The sequence below is a fragment of the Mytilus trossulus genome, chromosome 1 (genome assembly GCF_036588685.1).
Source record: "Mytilus trossulus isolate FHL-02 chromosome 1, PNRI_Mtr1.1.1.hap1, whole genome shotgun sequence".
Taxonomy (NCBI): Eukaryota; Metazoa; Mollusca; class Bivalvia; order Mytilida; family Mytilidae; genus Mytilus; species Mytilus trossulus.
In genome coordinates this window covers 45,042,609-45,064,827 of record NC_086373.1, presented here as the reverse complement: position 1 = coordinate 45,064,827, position 22,219 = coordinate 45,042,609, and the positions used below count along the sequence as shown (strand labels likewise).

The window sequence follows — 22,219 nt, the reverse complement described above, 5'->3', positions numbered from 1 at the left end:
AGACTTTTTGGAAAGTTGGTTTCTTCTGTATAATAGAACACTTACTGACTGGTTTTGAGGGTAATAGCAAGTTTGTTGTTCCTTTGATACAACTATTGCCCTGGGTAGCCTCCAGCAATAGTTGGTATCTCAGGGACAACAAACTTGCTATTACCCTCATAACCAGTCAATAGGGGTATACTGCCAATATGAGCATTGTTGCCCTGACACAGTTATTTCCAAAATCTTTTGGATTTTAAGATAAGACAATAATCTTCAATATCAAGATAAAAAAATATACCTGTTTAGCCATAAGAAACAATTCAAAAACTGCCTGCAATGCAACTTTGGTAAACTCTAATACTTGCTTATCAATCTGAAAATAAATTAATAAAATAACAGTCAGTAATCCATTCTCGTGATGCTTTTATTAAATTATCAAATTATAAAAAATCTCATAGAATATTACTCAATAATAAAAAATTCTATATTACTGTTGCTTGCAATGAGGCACTGAGTACACTTTGGGAGGAAGCATGCATGGTACTTAAGTATACCAGAAAAATATTTTTTGTGTCCAGATTGAAAGAAACAATAGAAATTAAACTTAAAGAGTTCTAAAGAATTAATGAGACATAAATATCTCCCCATTCAACATCACATGTTTCTTTTTTTAATGTGTAAAAGCATATGCTAAATTAAGTTATATATTGGACGATGTCCATGGTCTTTCAGAACACAGGATGTTATTCGGAATACATCTTTTTTTCTATGGCCACCTTTCAAATGCATGTGGCAATAGCTTATTACAGTTCTTCTATAAAAGCATGCAAAACAAAACATTGATAAACTTGCTTGCTATGTTTGCTTGGTTGTTTGCAAACAACAGGTAGGCGGAGTTTCTGTCTGTTTTGATATATACTGGGATTTGATTGGACAATAAGAATTGACATGAAATGAATTTAATGTTTATTGTCCAATTGTATTCTAGTAATTAGTAAACAGACTGAAATAGACTACATACATGTCGTTTACAAACATCCAAAAAAATATAGCAAGAAAGTTAATCAATTGTTTGTTTTGCATGCTTTAATAGAAGAACTGTAAGTGACCTTTTGAATAAGCATCAGCATCTTAAAGTTGCTATAGAGATATGTTACATATGATGCGAAATTTAGTTTGACACAAGCAACTTCCTTGCACGCATTTACAAGCTGCTAATATTTATCTTACATATATGCGCAGTTATTTTAATTAGAGTCAAATGTTGAAACCAGCTGTGTTTAGATATGAGATAAGATTTCATGTTAACAATGCAATTTATATTTGAAACAAGAATTGTTAATACTAAAATATATACAAGAAGAATTACTAGCATCAGGGGTGGGTCCAGGTAAGGGCGTAATGGCCCCCCTTTTAAAAAACAACAACAACAAAAAACCAATCGTATTCTGCTAGTATTGTATTGAATATGGCAATTTATCATATTTATTAATTAAACACATACTCTAATTTCTTTTTATACTGATTCCCCCATCCGATGGGTGACATGGACACCTTTTTTAAACCACTAAAATGGTATTGAAGTAAATCTATACATGAAATGGTTGTTTTGTGTGACACTTCCCCAATGGCCATTCTACATCTACCGGAGGGTTACTCACTATACATATGATACCGGGGATGTTCCAACAAACATTCTGGTTGCATTTTCAGCTAAATTGTCTGAAATAGGGTTATGTTTTTTGCATTGCATTGGAAGGGGTCAGATTTGACTATCTAGAAAGGGGTATTATAAATACTATCTAGAACGGGGTATTATAAATACAATCTTACACTATTGTTTTAGATAAGGGTGAATGTTCGGTAGCATTCAAATGTTTAAACCCGCTTCAGTTGCTTGCACCTGTCCTAAGTCAGGAATCTGATGTTCAGTAGTTGTCGTTTGTTGATGTGGTTCATAATTGTTTCTCAATTTTCATATAGATAAGCCCGTTTGTTTTCCTGTTTGAATGGTTTTACACTAGTAATTTTTGGGGCCCTTTATAGTTTTCTGTTCGGTATGAGCCAAAGCTCTGTGTTGTTTACTTTGATCTTTAATCCTTATAGCGGTTTACTTTTATAAATTATGACTTGGATGGAGAGTTGTCTTATTGGCACTCATACCACATCTATTTATATCTACTAAATTGAAAACAATGGTCAAACCTATCATTGCATTGCATTGCATTGGATAAATATGTGTGCATGCAAAACTAATTTCTTGGTAAAGGGGTCTAAATACAGCACAAACAACATTTTCCAATAAACAATTAAAAACAGTGAGAAGGTATATTTTAACAAAACAGGTATATATACGTATATGCATATACATGTATAAAAAAGTTCAGAAAAAGCTATTGTTCAAGAGTTATTTTTCATTTTTCATGCCCATTTCATATAACTTTTTAACTCAATTTACAACTTCTTCCAAAGATTTGATATCAACATTTTAATCAATACATAATTTGAATGATCAGAAAGCAGACTACTTTTCACCAATTTGTATCTGTTATAATACTTCATAATTTGATGCTAAATTGTTAAAATCCATGAGCTTCTGACCTTTCCAATAGACCCTATACCAGGGCAACCAGAATTACGCCTCCCGTTCATAAAATCCTGGCCTAGGACTATTGAAATGTAGCGTAACGCCTTAGACCCTAGAATTTGGAATTTCTCGTTGTTTGTCTACTGCTGTTAAGATCCATCCAATCATTTTAATTAAAAAAATAATTGATGCAAGATATACTTCATTGTAGTTTTAACATGGCATTATTCTTGTGATTATTTTTGCCTAAGCAATAGTGAGGGCTAACATAACATGAATATAATGTCTACCCATGTAAAAACTACAATAAAGTATAGCTTGCATCAATTATTTCAATTCTGAATAGGACAATTAATGTAATTTCTATGTCCAATAAGTATAAGTGTAAAAGCCTTTGTGTAGGCTCTTCCATGAACCTCCCTTTTTTGTTTGTAAAGAAGCAAACGACTAGCACTGTGATTTTTCAGAGAGAGGAGTTTGAACAGCCAGCATGAATGGTTGTCCTATTTAGGTCAAATATGTCAATTTCAGAATGCAACACATTACAGTCATAATAAATGAATTAGTAATCATTTGATAAATTTCATTACTCTGAAGAAGTCAATATACGCATGTGCAAACAAATTTTATTGGATTTAGAGCATGGGTTTGTTCACAAAGCGAAAGAAGCACGTCATATTAGAATATACCATAGACAATTAATGAAGAGAATTCGGCATAAAAAATATCAAACCCTGACACTTTATCTATAAAATATATATATGCTCCAAGTCAGGAACCGTCACAATAGTGCATTTCACAATTATTTTATATTTTTTAGCCCAAAAAAAGGTCCAAAAAAAAATTCACCTCGCTCCGCTCCGCAAAAAATTATATTCTACGCCCCCTCTTTCAAATATACTGGAAACGCCACTGAGATTTTGAGTTTAGGGAAGATGTACATGATGTACAAAGCAGGCTATTTCATTTTTTTTTCATACTGAAATTAAAAGTCTTTCTTGCATTTTAATAAAATTTTACATCTATCTAATATACGTCCTTGAATAGATGTAAAAAAAAAAAATATTCTTTATTGAAAATAACGTTAAAATTATGAAAGTACATTTCTGTTTTTGTTTTCATTAAAATTGCAAATTTGCAAGTTAATATTTTCTTTGTTTTCATATTGCAACATTGTTTCCTTTTTATTAAAACAAGGAGGTCATAATAAAACCTCCTTGATTAAAATAACATATCAGATTGTTATAGGTACATCTGGATCCTTTTTGTTATTAAAATGTAAATAAGTAGATTTTAAATATGAATGGGAAAAAAATACATTTGACCATGCAGATGTAAGAAATAATACTTCAAGCAATGCAATAACGAATTAAATGTGCCGCTATAATTACGATCGATAACCTCAAAATTAATCATGCATGCACTTTTAGCAGATTAAACAGGGTCAGCGATAAGATATCAAATGTCTAGTTATAGGCATTGAGTGATGACAGATGCAGACAGAGTTAAGAAAAAATGATTTCTATTCATAGTTATTAGTAGGAGATTTGAGCCATCTCACTGATCAGTAGGCTACACAGTGCCCCAAAATGACCAAAATAAACCTATATATCCAGCTAGAGAGAACAAGGATATGTCAATATAAGAAACCTACAAGGCAACTTCAGTTCTATTTCAATATTTACATTATTTTAATGGATTTTTCAGATGTCAGAGGGAATATCTTTGTTAACTGTGGTAGGAATACCAATGAGACAACTCTCCATCAAGACACAATGTAGTCAAAGTTAGCAATTTTAGGTTATAGTACAGCCTTCAACACAAAGGCTTGGCTCACATCCTACTAAGAGCCTCAAAACACTGATACTAAACTATTTAAGCAGGAAAAAACCCAAATCCAATTTAACTTCAAACCAGAATCAAAAAGCAAATATGAACTGCACCAAAAAACAAGGTGCTCTGCAGGGCACAGCTATATACGACCCCAGTGGTCGAACCCTTAACAGTCGGGGCAATTCAAACTTGATACTGTCTGAATTTGAATTGTGATCAAATGTTTTACATACTATGGGTTTTTGTCACAAATTAAATGTGGCCAAAGATCTAACAAATATATTGCACAATACTGTGCAATTGAATATTTCTTCTTGAAACTTTTCAAAATTTGAAATTTGAAAATTTTTGAAAAAAAAAGGAATCCCTTACAAAAATGGTAAACAAAATACCCCCCACCCCCTTTTTTGACCCCCCCCCCCCATTGGAGCAATAACCCTTAAACTCAATCCCATGCTTTCTTTTGTAGTATTGAACCTTGCAATACAATTTCAGAGAGATCCATACACTTAAACAGAAGTTATCATCATGATTGTTTGGAAACTAGAAACATGCTTCTTTTTGGCCCTTTTCAGGCCCTTAAATCCTACATATTTCGGACAATTAACCCAAAACTTAATCCCAGCCTCCCTTTCTTATATGGTACATTGTGGTACAATTCAAAGAGATCCATACAATTACACACAAGTTATTGTCTGGAAACTAGAAAAATGCTTGTTTTGGCCCCTTTTTAGCCCTTAATTCCTGAAATTTAACCCCATAATCCATAAAAAGAATCCTTCTTGTTGTTTTAAATATTGTGATATAACTTCAGTGCAATTGAAATACTCGTACACAAGTTATTATCCTGAAACTAGAAAAATGCTTGTTTTGGGCCCATAATTCCTAAACAGTTGGGATCATCATCCTCAAAATTAATCCCAACCTTCATTTTTTCAGTATTGAACCTTCTGAAAAAAAATCATAAAGGTCTTTTCACTTAAACTAAAGTTATTATCCGGAAACCAATGTGTCTTAGGACGACGACGACGCAGACAACGCAGACGACGACATCATACCATTATACGATCCCAAAATTTTTTTGGGGTCGTATAACAACCACTTAACAACATGCTTCTGACTTGGGACATGTGCTTATGAATACACCTGGTTTAAAAGAATTTACATACATACCATAAGACAGTAGTGTAACTTTAACATGTAAAAGACACCCTTTAAAAGTAAATGAAAAAATATTTATGTGATGGGTATTCGGTGGTAATTTCAGGTTTGACCATGTTAGTGTTTTTGTGATTTTCAATTTTGTTTGTTTATTTATAAGTACAAAGTGTAAGCTGTTTTGTCTAGGCTATAAATAGCTTTCTTAATGATTTGGTTCCATGTAGGCCTGTTTTGATCACCCACTATTTAAAATATAAGAAAACATCAAAATAAAAAGGGACATTCAGAAAATATCTTCAAAGCGAGTTAAAGGTTTTAAAAAGTTTTTGTTTTTAACAAAAGAGCGTTTGTCATCTACACCTTTTAGGGCACAAAGCACACAACTTAAAATTGCCAATGCTTACTACCCTGAGCATCACAACAACCTTGCAGAGCAGGTGTAAGGATCTTAATAATGATCAATATCAAGCCATTGTTCAAATAACCATGAACATATCTCAAACTCCAATAAAAACATATATTTTACAGGTTTGAGTATTGCATTTCTTAAACACAAACAATTATAAATTGATTAAATTTCTTCCAATTTCATTTGAATTTTAGCCTAAAAACTAACTCTTATCTAAAAAAAATTGGTAAGGGTTACGCGGAACCCAGTGTCTCACCTACTTTTGCTGTAAATCGCAGGCTCAACAAAAATGCACAAAAAATCAATTAAAATATTCCTCTTGATACTATCTTATGATTGTAAGAAGCTTCTGTCCAAGTTTGGTAAAAATCTATGATAGTTAAATGAATATAATAAATGTTTTGAAAACTTTAACTGCAGACTGTATGTAATGTAAACTGTAAGAAAATAGAAGTCCATTTAAAAGTAATATACAGAAAACATGGAGTCATGTTTTTACAAAATTTACTTCTGGATACTATCTAATGATCATAAATTGGCTTCTGTCAAAGATTGGTACAAACCTAGGATAGTTTAAGAAAGTTATTAAAATTTTAAAAACGTTAACCACAGAGTGAATGTAATGTAACCTTGCAGAAAAACTAAGTCCATTTAAAAGTAAAATATGGAAAAAATGGATATATTTTTTTACAAAATTTACTTCTGGATAATATCTTATGATCATAAACAAGCTTCTGTCCAAGTTTGGTACAAACCCAGGATAGTTTAAGAAAGTTATTTAAATTCTAAAAACTTTAACCACAGAGTGAATGTTATGTTTCCCCGTAGAAAAAACTAAGTCCATTTATAAGTATAATATGGAAAAAAAAGAATTTTATTTTTACAAAATTTACTTCTGGGTACTATCTTATGATCATAAACAAGCTTCTGTCCAAGTTTGGTAGAAATACAGTATAGTTTAAGAAAGTTATTAAAATTTCAAAAACTGTAACCACAGAGTGAATATTTGTGGAAGCCGCCGCTGCCGACGGAATGTAGGATCGCTTAGTCTCGCTTTTTCGACAAGTCAAAAGCTCGACAAAAAACCAACCAACTGTACCTTAGAATGGAACATCCAGTGGGTGACTTGCATGTTGTCTTTCGGGAGAGAGGAGAAAAAAAAATCCTTTACAGTGACTTGACTGTTAGTGTTGCTATCCACCAATTGCAATTCATTCAAAATTTTGACCAAATTGCAATTTGTTTTATTAAACCAAATTGTTCAACTGGTCAGAATATTGAACAAATTGTTCAGTCATTATGTGAAAGTGCAAGGTGATAAAATAAAACATACTTACAATCCTACAAGACTTTAACTCCACTGTATTGATGTAATTACTAAATCAGTCTATCAATCTGTATAGTTATATTATAGCCATTACCATACTAAAGGTCAACTGTTTTATTTTGAATTGCTATAAAATGTCCAAACTAAGCTTTTATATAATTTTTCTTTCGAAAAGTATTCTATATTCATAAGAATCACACATTATGTGAATAAAAACATTTCATATTCAGTAAAATATTTGTGAAATTGCAATATGTTTGTAAGAAGGGGAGATAATCGTTTTTTGGTTTCAAAAAGTCTTTATTCAAAAGAATAGTATTTTAGGTTATCTCCCCAAGGAAACTGATCAATAGCATATTGTTATTTCACATATATTTTACTGAATACATGATATGATGTATTATTTTAAATGATATATGATTTTAATAAATATAAAATCCTTTTCGAAAGAAAAACTAAATAAAAGCTTAGTTTGGACATTTTTATAGCAATTCAAAATAAAACAGTTGACCTTTAGTATGGTAATGACTATAATATAACTATACAGATTGTAAGTATGTTTTATTTTATCACCTTGCACTTTCACATTTTGACTGAACAATTTGTTCAAATTTTTGACAAGTTGAACAATTTGATTTAATAAAACAAATTGCAATTTGGTCAAAATTTTGAATGAGTTGCAAATGGTGGATAGCAACACTAACAGTCAAGTCACTGTAACAATGATTCCTTAAACAAGAATATTCCACCCCATTTTGATCATTAGTTGCATTTAGTAAACAATCAATGTCAGTTTATAATTCGTATACAACAAAACTGATATAAAACAATACATTTTTATTTAAAAACAATTATCTAATATGTAATGCCAAACAAGCATTTGGGTTTATGATTGCATTTTTTTTTTTTTAAAGAAATCAACTTGTCAAGTATTAAATTACTTGAATACTTTGATTGAATGAAGACATACACTTGTTACTTATAGTTCATTGTGTTTCTTGAATTCAAAGCATTTTGGACAACTTTTCAGGATTTAACACCTTTCATCTATGAAAATGGTGTTGAAATATTTATATTTGAATTGCTATGTTAAATAATTGCTTTGAAATATTCTAAATTGTTACATTGAACATTAACTGGTCACAAGCACTTGTCTCAGAAAAATAAATCACATCTCTATACCTGAAAGGGAGGTTAATGTACAAAGATTTTTTTCTGAGACAAGTTCGTTCCTGGATGATGAATGAATTACAGGGAAGTCAACCTAACCGTAATACAAAAGTGTACCTACAATATTGTAGTGATACAGATTAGTAAACTCTGGTTTGTTGTTATATATTTTATTAATATTTGTATATAACAGTTACATTTTTACATAATTTCTATCCATTTGTTTATCATTGTATTGTACTATTCTTTTAATAGTGCAGTGCAAGCGCATGGTGGACACTTTTCTGTAATAATTTGATTTTTCTAATAGATTGGATTTGTGCAGGCATTTATATTTCCAGGAAAACATTCTCGAGATCTGTTTCCTCAATTTTTCTGCATGCATAGATATCAATTTTTTTTTTTTACTTACATTTATATTTGTAGCGAAAAAACATTTTCCTATTATTAATTTGTGTTCTCAAAAATATTTTTATGAGTATTTACTAAAAGAAATGAATTCATAACCAGCGATAAGGAATGCAATTTTGCATTCGATAATGTCAGCGTATTTAAAGCTATTGGTTAACAGTTAAAAATAGAAGTAAAATCTCTGTGACAACAATACATCGGATGCAGCCCTCACGCTCATCTTGATCTTATTAATCAATAAAATCAGCCTCTTAGGGAGCAACTTGATACGACCGCATAGGTCGAACCCTGAACAGTTGGGGCTAGTATGGACACAACATTCAAGCTAGATACAGCTCTGAAATTGAATTGTGATTAAATAGTTGACACAGGATAGGTTTCTGACACAGAATGAATGTGGTCTAAGAACTTTTTTTTTTTAAATTAGACATTTACCTTTTATGGTCCAATATCCAAAATCTTAATACATGGTTAGATACAGGTTGTACGTTACTTTAAGGAACATTAAGCATTTTCAAAATTACTATCGTTTACAAGCCTTCTTAACTCATTCACTTGTCACAGTTTTTTTCAAACAGCGATTTTATTACTTTCTTGGCCAATTTATTATTTCCTTAAATTTGACACCTCTGTATCCTTAAATTACCAATATAATTAGCAAGATGAGTGCTTTTTAAAATCAATGCTTAAAATGCTTCATAAAATTGTTAAACAATCTTGAGCAATAAAGTTTTTCAAATAAGAACTAAAAAGTCTCATGGAACTAGAAGACAGGTGAAAACAGCTCTGATACTGAAATCCCAGGTTGTTTGGCGACCCGACAATACAGGTCATTTTTGCAAATCTCAAGTGAGATGGTAAATGCATGGGTCAAAACCACTTTAGTCAGGTCAGTTGAATTGGTAAATAAGAGATTCTTGAAATATTCATGATAAGTTCAATTAATATAAAAGAACAATACAATGAACTGCAATTGAATAAACAATGCTCATGAAGTTTTGTTTATTAAAGAACAGTTCATTAACACAATAATTCCCATATTCATGTTAATATACATTTTCAAACGGATATCTTTACAAAATAACTATATCTAGTAGAAAGAATTTTTTAACTATTGATTTCAAAATCATACACTTCCTCTCCTTCCATATATACTTCATAAGTATTTATATAAAGAACATGTATCATTGAATTTAAGCAATTTCATCTTGTAAGCATTTCTTTGGAATGGACAGACAAATGATGACTTTCATGCTCCTGTCATTTTTTTTAAGGAATCAGATATATTGTTTTTTTCACCAGGTACTGAAACTGAAAATCTTGGGTATTTTTCAGTTTATCTATTAACCTTAAATAAAGTAAAGTATTCTGTATAAGACTATCATAATATACCTCTCTATCACTATCACTGGGTGCTGCCATTTTTTCAGGAACTTCAGGGGTACAAATCAAAACTTTCAAAAGATCAAACACAGGTCTTCCCCTGTAATGAAAAAAATATCTTGTGTCGATTGAGTTCATATGTGTTCAAATAAAACTATAGTTGATAAAAAGTTATTCACAAAATCATTAAGCCTTGAAAAGCTAGACAATTAAAAGATCAATTTGTCAAGTTTTATTTTAATGAACTATTTTTACTCAAGCTTGGATCACAGGTGTTGTTCTCTATAGTATATCATAGCTTTACACCTGCCTCTGACTTCAGTTTGACAGCAATTGCTTATGGCATATAATTATATTTCTTTTCGTTTTGAGATTTCTTTCTATTTCTGTCGTGGAATACTGAGTAATTCGTTTTTCGGACTTTATATACTGTTTTACGCGCCCTTTTCATTTCATCGAGATTTCACACACCAAATTTGTTCGACAACTTTAGTTCAACATGAGTGACGAGGAAGACCCACGCGATGTTACTAACCGAGATAGTGAACCGCCAAATCAAACAGACCCAGGTAATCATGTAGGATTTTCACCTGAAGACGCCCTTTCTTTGTTTTCCCGTCAATTACATACCGCTTTAGTCAGACACAAGAAAGAACTTTTCGCACAAATTGACTTAAAGATTGGCAATAGTTCCCTGGAAAAGAGTTCTCGTTTACCATCAATCGCTCCAAAGTTTAAATTCGAGGGCAATGGAAGGCAGCACGAGTTCAATACTGCTCGTATAAATGAACTTAGCAGAGCGACAGATTTCCTAGAGCGTGGTTCCGTTGGTGCAGCAGTTAAAGCCTTGGAGCAAGCAGAAGCAGCTTTAAAAGAAAGGAACAAGCTACTCCGCATTGCCGACAAATATGGTTGGGACGTAGTTGAAGAGTTCATGGACGACCCGTTAACCGAAAGTACAGAAGATGCTACTAGGCTAAAGCAGGCAGAATACAGAGCGAAATTGAAGAGGAAGGACAAGTACGCAAAAAACGACTGACCAAACCCTTATTACAAGAACCCAGTCGAAGAAAAGGCTACGTCTGACCTTTTTCGTCGCCCTAGCTCAACATATTCAGAAGAATCATCTAGGAGCAGGAGGACGGCCGGTGGCAAAGGTATCTACTCATCTAGCGAGTACTTTGGTGGAAAGAAAGGAGCAACACGCTGTTTCTACTGCAATGAGGAAGGTCATTGGGCCTATCAATGTCCCAGGAAAGCAGGCAGATACCCCCCAGAGAAGCAGCAGCAGTGAAACAGTTAAGTACCAGTTTTATAATTTACATGAGCAAGATTATGAATATGAAAATTCACTTAAAGAAAAAACCTCATTTTATGTTGGTAGTCTTAACGAAAACTTTTCATTTTGGAAAGATATCTTAAAAGCAAACAATTTTGTTCTCAACGTAATTTCTAGCGGTTATTTAATACCCTTTTATGAAAATCCTTCATCAGTTAGATTGAGCAATAATACTTGCTTTTAAGCATTCAGTATTCGTGGAGCGCGCTATTAATAAGCTTTTAGAAACGGGGGCAGCTATTGAATGCAAAGATCACATTCCTTTTGTTATCAATCCACTAACCGTATCAGTTCACGCCTCAGGTAAAGAAAGGTTGATCTTAGATTTAAGGCACGTCAATCTATTTATAGAAAAAAGGAAATTTAAGTTTGAGGGTGTAGGGGAGGCTTTACAATACACAATTAAAGACGGATACATGCTTAAATTATATTTAACTAGCGGGTATCATCACGTGAGTGTTCACAAAGACCATCAGACATATTTGGGTTTTTCCTGGAAATTTCAGAACACAACTAAATACTTTAAATTTTCATCTCTCCCATTTGGGTTATCTACAGCAGCACATGTGTTTTCAAAAGTTTTACGTCCTGTCGTCAAGCATTGGCGTTCGCAGGGTCTTAGAGTTATATTATACCTTGATGATGGTTGGGGAGTAGAGTTTAATGCACAATCTTGTAAAGTTTTATCTAATATCATGCAGTTAGATCTTAAATCCGCAGGTTTTTTTGTTAACCAAGAAAAAAGCGTTTGGGAGCCTACTCAAAAATTAACTTGGCTGGGTTTCGAATGGGATTTGCTCAATTCAACTTTAGATCTTCCTATAGATAAAATTGTTCGTTTTAAAAAAGACACAAATAAGCTTTCCTGTAATTCGCTGTCAGCAAGACAGTTAGCCAGAATTACAGGGAAAATTATTTCTTTCATGCCTAGTTTAGGTAACATTTGTAGGATCATGAGAAGAAATATGATGATGTTAGTTGCTACTTCTCGTTTTTGGGAAGAAAGAATAATTTTAACATATAAAGCACAGCAGGAAATAAATTTTTGGTTGAATAATTGTCATAATTTACCTAGAAAAAATTTATTCCAACAAACATACCTACCCGACAGAATAGTGTATACAGACGCTAGCAGTTATGCATGTGCTGGTTTTATAGTAGAGACAGTTCATCAAGTAGTTCACAAGATGTGGTCTAATATAGAAGCATCTAAAAGTTCGACTTATAGAGAATTAAAGGCTGTCTTTATTACTTTATCTTCTATGTTCAATGTTTCAGCAATCGTTTAGTTAAACTTTACACTGATAATCAGAACGTAGTAAGAATTATAAAGGCAGGCAGCATGAACTCTGAATTACAAGATATTGCAATTGAAATTTTTAATTTTTGTTTAAAATTCAGCATTTCTCTAGAAGTAGAATGGATTACTAGAAATCAAAATCAAATTGCGGACAATTACAGTAAAATTTTTGACTTCGATGATTGGTTTGTATCCGATTTATATTTTAATTATTTTAATAAAGCGTGGGGCCCATACACGTGCGATCTATTTGCAGACAGCAATAACCGAAAGTTGGAAAAATTCTATTCTCCTTATTGGTGCCCCGGGACCAGTGGAGTAGACGCTTTCGCACAAAATTGGTCAGAATTTAACTGTTGGATTGTACCACCTGTAAAATTAATTAGTAGGTCAATTTCACACCTATTTACCTGTAAAGGTCAAGGCACTTTAGTCATACCGAAATGGACATCGTCACCTTTTTGGCCTTTATTGTGGTCATTTAATGATCAAAAATTTAAATACTTCGTGAAAGATGTAATCAAGTACGCAAAACCCAAGAAGTTTTTTCATAAAGGCTCTGATGTCAACAGTATTTTCGTTGCTGAGAAATTATCATTTAATATTCTCGTCTTGAGGTTAGATTTCAGAAGCTGACGGCAATTATAAACTAGTATTAATTTTCCCGTGATGGAAGTTATTTCAGTCATTGTAATAACCCGTGATGGGTATTGATATTCTTAACCTGTTATGGGTGTTTATAACTGAATTTATTATTTCCTGTGATGGGATTTTGTTTACGTTCCCGTGATGGGATTTTGTTTATGTTCCCGTGATGGGATTTCGTTTATTTTCCCGTGATGGGCTACTCTACAGTCTTCACGGTGAACTGTTCAATCTACAGGCCCAGAGCTCATTTTTTTATTTTTTTTGTTAAATTATGTAGGCCTGAGATATGATTTTTACAGGCCTGAGAGCAATTTTACAAGCCTGGGCTGCCAGGGCTGCCACTCAGCGTGAAGACTGTCTCTACTGTGATGAAATTTGTCAATTCTGTGACGGAGACCCTTACAAGATACGATACTTGGCGTAATATAAGTCTTTTTTTTTTAATTGCTTTCTTTTCCTTTCAGGTTCGGTTTAATTTTTCTCACTGGAAGGATCTGAATTCTTTTGAAAATCCCTGTTTACGCAACTTCGCTGATAAACTACCCCGTATTGTTATGTCCAGCAAAAGTAAAAACACTTTAAAAGTTTATGATTACGCTTTTAAAAAATTTAACATTTGGTGTACAAATTATGACTTATGTGCGTTACCATCGTCAGTTTCTAACATTGCACTCTATTTATCATATTTAATTCAGTTGAAAGTATCTTCTTCAGTTTTACAAAATGCTTATTACGCAATTAAATGGGAGCATGAGCTTAACTTGTACAATTCAGTGTTTTCTGAAACTTTTTGGCAGTGGATTTTAGAAGGAGGAACCAGAATTTTATCAAATAGATATAGGAAGATGTGGTGTGAGTGCCAATGAGACAACTCTCCATCCAAATAAAAATTAAAAAATTAAACCATTATAGGTTAAAGTACGGCCTTCAACACGGAGCCTTGGCTCACACCGAACAACAAGCTATAAAGGGCCCCAAAATTACTAGTGTAAAACCATTCAAACGGGAAAACCAACGGTCTGATCTATATAAACAAAACGAGAAATGAGAAACACGTATATATTACATAAACAAACGACAAAGCCTGTTAATAAAAAAGAACCAATTACAGCTGAAATTTTACAAAAAGTTTTTCGATAATTATTAAGATTTGAATAACATTAAGAATTTAAGAATATGTTGTTTGATGCTGTTGGGATACGCCGGTTTTATGCGTTTCAGCGAGCTTGCAAATATTAAAGCATCAAATTTAACTTTTCAGAAATCTCATGTTGAAATTATGATAGAAAGTAGTAAAACTGATGTGTATAGACAGGGTAACACTATTTGTATTGCTAGAACCAACACGGACTTGTGTCCAGTGACAACGTTAGAGAGATATTTAAAATTAACAAATATTTCTGTGATTTCCAGCGAATATGTATTTAGAGCAATTACATTCTTAAAAAGTAAAAACAGTTACGCGTTATGCAAAATTAACAAACCTTTATCATACACTAGAGCAAGAGAGCTACTTTTAGATGCTTTGCGTCAAGCAGGTTTTGATAAAAGTAAATTTGGCCTTCATAGTTTGAGAAGTGGAGGTGTGACACAGGCAGCTCATAATAGAATACCAGAAAGATTATTAAAAGCACACGGTCGATGGAAGTCAGATCTTTCAAAAGACGGTTACATAAAAGAAAATTTATATAACAGGTTATCTGTTACCAATAATTTGAATTTGTAAATTGTCATTTTTGTACTTTATTTATACTAATCTACACTTATTTCCTTTGTTTTGTCGAACTGTTTGGTGTGTACCTCCTGCCATATTAGTCTTTGTTGTTTCTTTATATAGAATGAGAAATAATTTATGTTCAGACGAGCATAGCGAGGTAGAACATAATTATATTTCTTTTCGTTTTGAGATTTCTTTCTATTTCTGTCGCGGAATACTGAGTAATTCAGTTTTCGGACTTTATATACTGTTTTACGCGCCCTTTTCATTTCATCGAGATTTCACATACCAAATTTGTTCGACAACTTTATAACATTTAGATTGTAATATTATGCTTTGTATAAATCCTAATTCTTTGTATTTTCTTTTTGTAGATATTAGTATGAACACGGTTGAGATGACTTATATAGATAATATAATGACGCATGATGTATGGATTTTAATATTTGATTGCACTGGATACATGTATTTTGAAAATGTTATATTAAAACTGTTTGGTGTGTACCTTCTGCCATATTAGTCTTTGTTGTTTCTTTATATAGAATGAGAAATAATTTATGTTCGAAGAGCATAGTGAGGTAGAACATAATAAACTATACAAACATTTATTCAAATAAAAAACTCTCTAAACTCAGTTTTTCTCACATTAATACTCATTTATCAGAATTATACCCTGAAAAAAATCACTAAGTTTTTTTTTACTGAACATTTTATGCCCCATCAAATATAATTTCAGAGATATCAAATATCCCCTGTTTCAATTTAAAAAAAAATTGAAAACAAGACTTTAATTATTGTCAGCTATATACCTTATTTGCATATTTTCTGATATAAAATGCCAAGAACCTGTTTAAAACTGTTTTGATAACATATTGAAAGCATATCAGAATACTATAAATGTAATGTTTAGCAGTCAATCATTACAACATTCAAGATTATATAAAGTATCCAATCCTGCCTCTGTCTCCAGTCCACATCTTACTGTATGCCTATTTGTCAATTAAAGTTCACATTTTCTACCTCAAATGGTCAATTTAAAATTCTTGTCACAACAGTATCATCTGTAACCATATATCTGACAAAATTTACCTAATAAATATACTAGAATTGTTCAAACAAAGCCATATTTGCAATAGTTATATGTATGCAGATACCAGTCTGAGATATAAATTCACTTAACATGTTATAGAGATGACTGCTAACATCTGATTTTTGCATAACTTTCAAGCATAGTTATTGTTTTCTATATCAAGAACTTAAAAAACATTAAATCATAGCATTTACAAGTTAAATTATTTGTTTTATGACCCAAGGGGTAGGCAATTTTCTATGTTTGTTGCCCCTGGGGCCTCAAACTTCCTAAATTATTCTGCTGTTTATAGCAATTTGGAATATTTAGTACATATTCAGGATAGAACACACTATTGTAAGTTTTATTGAGATATTTTTGTATTTCTAGCTTGTATTTTTTATGCCGTGGTGACAAAAAAGCAGATTTAGGTGTTACGGCTTACTTTTGGGTTATCGACAGGACACAAACACCCCATAAATAATAACCAGGAAGGATCAATGACTGCGAAGAGCAAATATAAGCACTTCTTAACAATTTAACTTACTTTATGCAAATATTATGAATTAATTTTGTATTCAAGACTTTAAGTAAACTATAAAATTGAGAATGGAAATGGGGAATATGTCAAAGAGACAACAACCCGACCAAATAAAAAAACAACAGCAGAAGGTCACCAACAGGTCTTCAATGTAGCGAGAAATCCCGCACCCGGAGGCGTCCTTAAGCTAGCCCCTAAACAAATATATACTAGTTCAGTGATAATGAATGCCATACTTATTTCAAAATTGTACACAAGAAACTAAAATTAAAATAATACAAGACTAACAAAGGCCAGAGGCTCCTGACTTGGGACAGGCACAAAAATGCGGCGGGGTTAAACATCTCAACCCTACCCCTATACCTCTAACCAATGTAGAAAAGTAAACGCATAACAATACACACATTAAAATTCAGTTCAAGAGAAGTCCGAGTCTGATGTCAGAAGATGTAACCAAAGAAAATAAACAAAATGACAATAATACATAAATAACAACAGACTACTAGCAGTTAATTGACATGCCAGCTCCAGACTTCAATTAAACTGACTGAAAGATTATGATTTCATCATATGAACATCAGGCACAATCCTTCCCGTTAGGGGTTAAGTATCATACCATCATAACATATATGACAAGAACATAACCCGTGTCATGCCAACAACTGTTTTTAGAATAAATGTGTTTAGTTCCGATGCAAAGACCTTATCAGTGACTAAATATTGATGCCAAAATATGCAATCTTTAATGACTTGACAACAGTATCGTAATTATATCCCTTCTTAATAAGTCTATTCAAAGGTTTGGTAAGTTTCTGAGGTGAATACTGACATATGCATACTGTTTACTGTGAATTTATGCTGAGCCAACATATCTAAGGCCCAGGATTCTATCAATCTTAATGAAATATTTATAAAACTTCATATTTGAGGTAATTTCTTTAAAATCTGTGAGATATTAAAGCAAATGTGGTTAAAATCTGAATGTTCTCTTTTTTCACCCTATATAGGTTGCATTTCTGTAAATATTGACAATGCAATTTCCCATAGGAATTCCTTTTATTTCTGTACCACTTTTACTATGAAGTTTTGAAAAAAATCTTATTCTAGAATTGAAAGTTCATATGCACTACAATTTTTTTCAAAGGTCAAAATATAGGGCTGTGCGGCATATTTTCAACGTTTATATGCCCTGAACTTTTCAGAGTTTAAACTGACACTAATTTTCTTAACTACCCCTACCTCGAATGAAGGGTTATCACAGATTTCAATGTAAACAATATGCACATGTATGGTAACATTCCCAAGTTATGTCTCTATGAGATGAAACACAGAGAGCATAACTGGGAACCAGTATGTAAACAAAATTATTTTCTATGAATATTCTAAATCTCCCCAAAAGAGGCGTGGTTTGAGAAACAGCTGTATATACAAAGTGCAACCACTTGTTATCAGTAAATTAAAAGCAAACTAAATATTACTAGTATGTTATATACATATATACATTCATGGATCTACAATCTGTCGATACCTGTAACTTGGCATTGCACAAGGTCATGTTTTTCTCTGACTGTTAATGACATCTTAACACTAAATCCATTGGATGTTGGATGTGTACAGATTGATAGTTTAGTCTTAGATGCATGATTTTTTTTATTAGTTGTAAGTCACTCCAGGCTTTGAACTAGCTGTCAGATAACTGTGAGTACCCTAAGATCTGTTCCTAGTGTCTTTTTGTTGTTGGGATGTACAAGTACCCGGCCACGTCCTCTTGTATTTTTGTCCATCTGATGAGTGAAGCCTTTTTCAACTGATTTTTATAGTTCGTTCTTATGTTGAACTGTTATACCACGGTCCCAGGTTAGGGGGAGGGTTGGGATCCCACTAACAGATTTAACCGCCACATTATTTATGTATGTGCATGCCTGTCCCAAGTCAGGAGCCTGTAATTCAGTAGTTGTCGTTTGTTTATGTGTTACATATTTGTTTTTCGTTCTTTTTTTATATATAAATAAGGCCGTTAGTTTTCTCGTTTGAATTGTTTAACCTTGTCATATCAGGGCCGTTTATATATGACTATGCGGTATGGGATTTGCTCATTGTTGAAGGTCGTACGGTGACCTATAGTTGTTATTTTGTGTCATTTTGGTCTCTTGTGGACAATTGTCTCATTGACAATCATACCACATCTTCTTTTTTTATATCAAACACATGAATAGGATGTAAGACAAGAGTATGGATAGTAATAGGAACGCACACAATAAGCAACACATCATTTTTTTTCTTCAATGAAATGATATTTAGTCAATAGTTATCAAGGGTACCAGGATTATAATTTAATATGCCAGAAGCACATTTCGTCTAAGTAAGACTCATCACTGACGCTCATATCAAAACATTTATAAAGCCAAACAAGTACAAAGTTAAAATGCATTGAGGATACAAAATTCCAAAAAGATGTGCCAAATACTGCTATGCTTGGGACAAGAAAATCCTCAGTTTTTCGAAAAATGCAAAGTTTTGTGTTTTGTTCTTTTAAGTCATTGTCCATTAACCAGGAAACCCTTGTTTTCCCCCTTTTTGCCCACAATTCCCAAACCGTTTAAGCCATAGACTCCAAAGCCAATTCTTAACATCTCATTGTAGTAAGGAGATGTATTCAGAGATATCAATACACCATTCCACAAGTTATTGTCTGGAAACTAGAAAAAATGCTTATTTGGGACCCTTTTTGGTCCCTTATCCCTTAACTGTTGGGACAATAACCACAAAAATCAATACAAACGTTAATTTTGTGGTCATAAACCTTGTGTTAAAATTTTACATATTTCTAGTAACTTATACTAAAGTTATTGTCCAGAAACCAAATGACTTTGAACGAAGGTGTGATATCAATATATTTTTTGCAATCGTATAAAAATGGAATATTTCTTATTTCTTGTCTCAAGTCTAAATTGTACTCTTAAAGCACTTTTTGAAGAAAAAAATGGCACTCCTCTTGATATAAAGTATTACAAAAGTACTATTCTTATATTTTTCCTAAATGGTTCGGGCCATAACCTCAAAAAAAAATCTCAACCTTCCTTTTTTTATATGGAACCTTGTGGTACAATTTCAAACACATACACTTATACTCAAGTTTTTCAGTAAATCCTGAAAATCCAAGTTTTTCAGGCACTTTTTTTACCCTAATTCCAAACATTTTATTTGGCCATTACCCCAAAAAATCAATCCCAACATATTTTTTTTGATGTACGGAACCTTGCTGAATAATTTCATAGAGATCCATACACTTATTCATTAAAGTTATTGTCTGGAACCAAAATGTCTCTGAATGACAAGAATGATGATGTCATACCATTATATGACTGTAACATTTTGTGGACATAAAAATATATAATCACTCAAAAATATAATAACTCAAGCAAGTTCTGCAAATTTCACAGTAGATAGATATGGGTATGTTGAAACCCCTGTGTTCGATTTTAAACAACAGTATCATGTTTGTTGTCCAATTTAAATGAATTCCGTTTAATAGATATAAGAAGATTTGGTATGAAGTTTGCAATTGGTAACATGAAATTTCTATGGGGTAGATTTAAAACAAGTAAAACTGTGAGCCATTGTGCACTGATGATACCCCCGCCACAAGTGAATAATTCTAATAGTGTAAAAATATGTAAGTATTCGGTAAACTGGAAGTTGTTTATTGATGAATCTGAAAACGCTTCACACAGTTTAGCTGAAATCTCTGTATTGTAGATCCTGAGAAAAATGTGACAAAAATTTTCAACTTAGCTATCATGTGTAAAATGATACAAGTATCAAGTAAACCCTGAAACCAAATTACAGAAATCCTTGTAGTGTAGTTCCTGAGAAAGATGGAACAAACAAATAGTAATGGGACGGACAGACTGACAGAGGTTAAACAGTACACCCCAACTTTTTTTAAAGCGGGTATATAAAAACAATTGTGACAACAAATGGACATAAAGGACGATAAGTGATGGAATAAGTACAAATGACACCTTTGGCTAGGTGGAGTAAACAAATTAAATTACCTTTCTGCTTTTAATGTTTGTATCCTTGCAGGAATTATCTCAGATTCTCTGAACATTAAGCTCAATATTTCTGTAAGCAATATAGTAAGTCTGCAAAAAAAATATACTATTATTCAAATTTTCTTAAAAGTTGACAATAAGTAAAATTGAGAATGGAAATGGGGAAAATATCAAAGAACTTTTAGTGAATGATTTCTGTAAAACAGAGGCTGAAAATACTTTGAGGATATTTAAAAATTATAAAGATTATGAAAACATACACAAATCTACTAAATATTCCAAAGGCTGAGTAACAAAAAGTTGACTAGAAACTTAAGATGATCTCAGATGGACAGCTAAGCAGTTCCTGCTTCACTATTGGCACCCATTACAGGGGTGTAGCTAAAATAAAATGATGTGCAAGCTTCTACTGCTGAGGCTTGTGTGGCTAACAATTTAAGGAACCATTTTATGCAAAATTGATTTGTTTTTCAGTCATAGGAGGATGAAAAGAGGTGCTTAAATGAATATAAAAGATTTATAGACAATTCATGATTGCAAAAAAACTATTCAGAATTCTTCTGAATAGGGTAAATCATTTTAAATTGAATACATAAACAACACATTTTTGTGAGACAGAATAAACTTAAAATTGTCCAAAATCCGCTCTTCAGTCTACTAGCAGAAACAAACTTCTCCATTACTTTGTCAATATTCACACTGAAATCTTGATGACCATACAATATTGCTAGCGCTTATAACTTATTCATGGTTGAAAGTATATATGTTTTAAGGCATCTAATTGTGAGGTGTTATACACCAATGTGCTTGCCATCTAGCAAACTCTCGATTGAATTCGTCTAAATCATATGCCAGTTCAGTCTCATATGTTTTATTCCTAACAACATGAGGAGGCAAGTACTGCGCAAAGAAGTGATTTTCTGATGATATCAGACGTGACTCCGGTTCCTTTTTTATGTAGTATTTGAACACAAAATATAATCATGCTTTCCAATACTGTTTGTGTGTGTTTGCACGGTGATTGACTCTGGTAGTGTGTTGACTACATTGCCTTGGCATATTTTTAACGATATCTACAGGTTGGGATAAATTTATTATCCCCATTGGTATATCTCATTCAAAACAGATACATATGGTTTCGTTCATCTACATTCTTTTGTAGCCTCCAACATATAGCATATAGCTCTGTAAAATGTGCTCCAGAACAACAAGAGCTAACAAATTCAAATCTTGTAAAAGAAGCAGGGAACTGTCAGGTTTTGACATATTTATCATCTCACAATC

At 32.4% G+C, this 22,219-nt stretch overlaps 1 protein-coding gene across 2 annotated transcripts in view; it reads right to left on the bottom strand.

The window, feature by feature from the left end:
* Positions 1–22,219, bottom strand: part of LOC134725391 (uncharacterized protein C12orf56-like) — an 86,085-nt gene that overhangs the window by 19,117 nt on the left and 44,749 nt on the right. For both annotated transcript variants that reach the window (XM_063589184.1, XM_063589193.1), the window contains exons 8-10: positions 20,936–21,025; positions 10,273–10,363; positions 281–355 (exon numbers count right to left, since the gene is read on the bottom strand). In XM_063589184.1, coding sequence (XP_063445254.1) covers positions 281–355; positions 10,273–10,363; positions 20,936–21,025 — 256 coding nt within the window. The remainder of the gene's footprint in view (positions 1–280; positions 356–10,272; positions 10,364–20,935; positions 21,026–22,219) is intronic.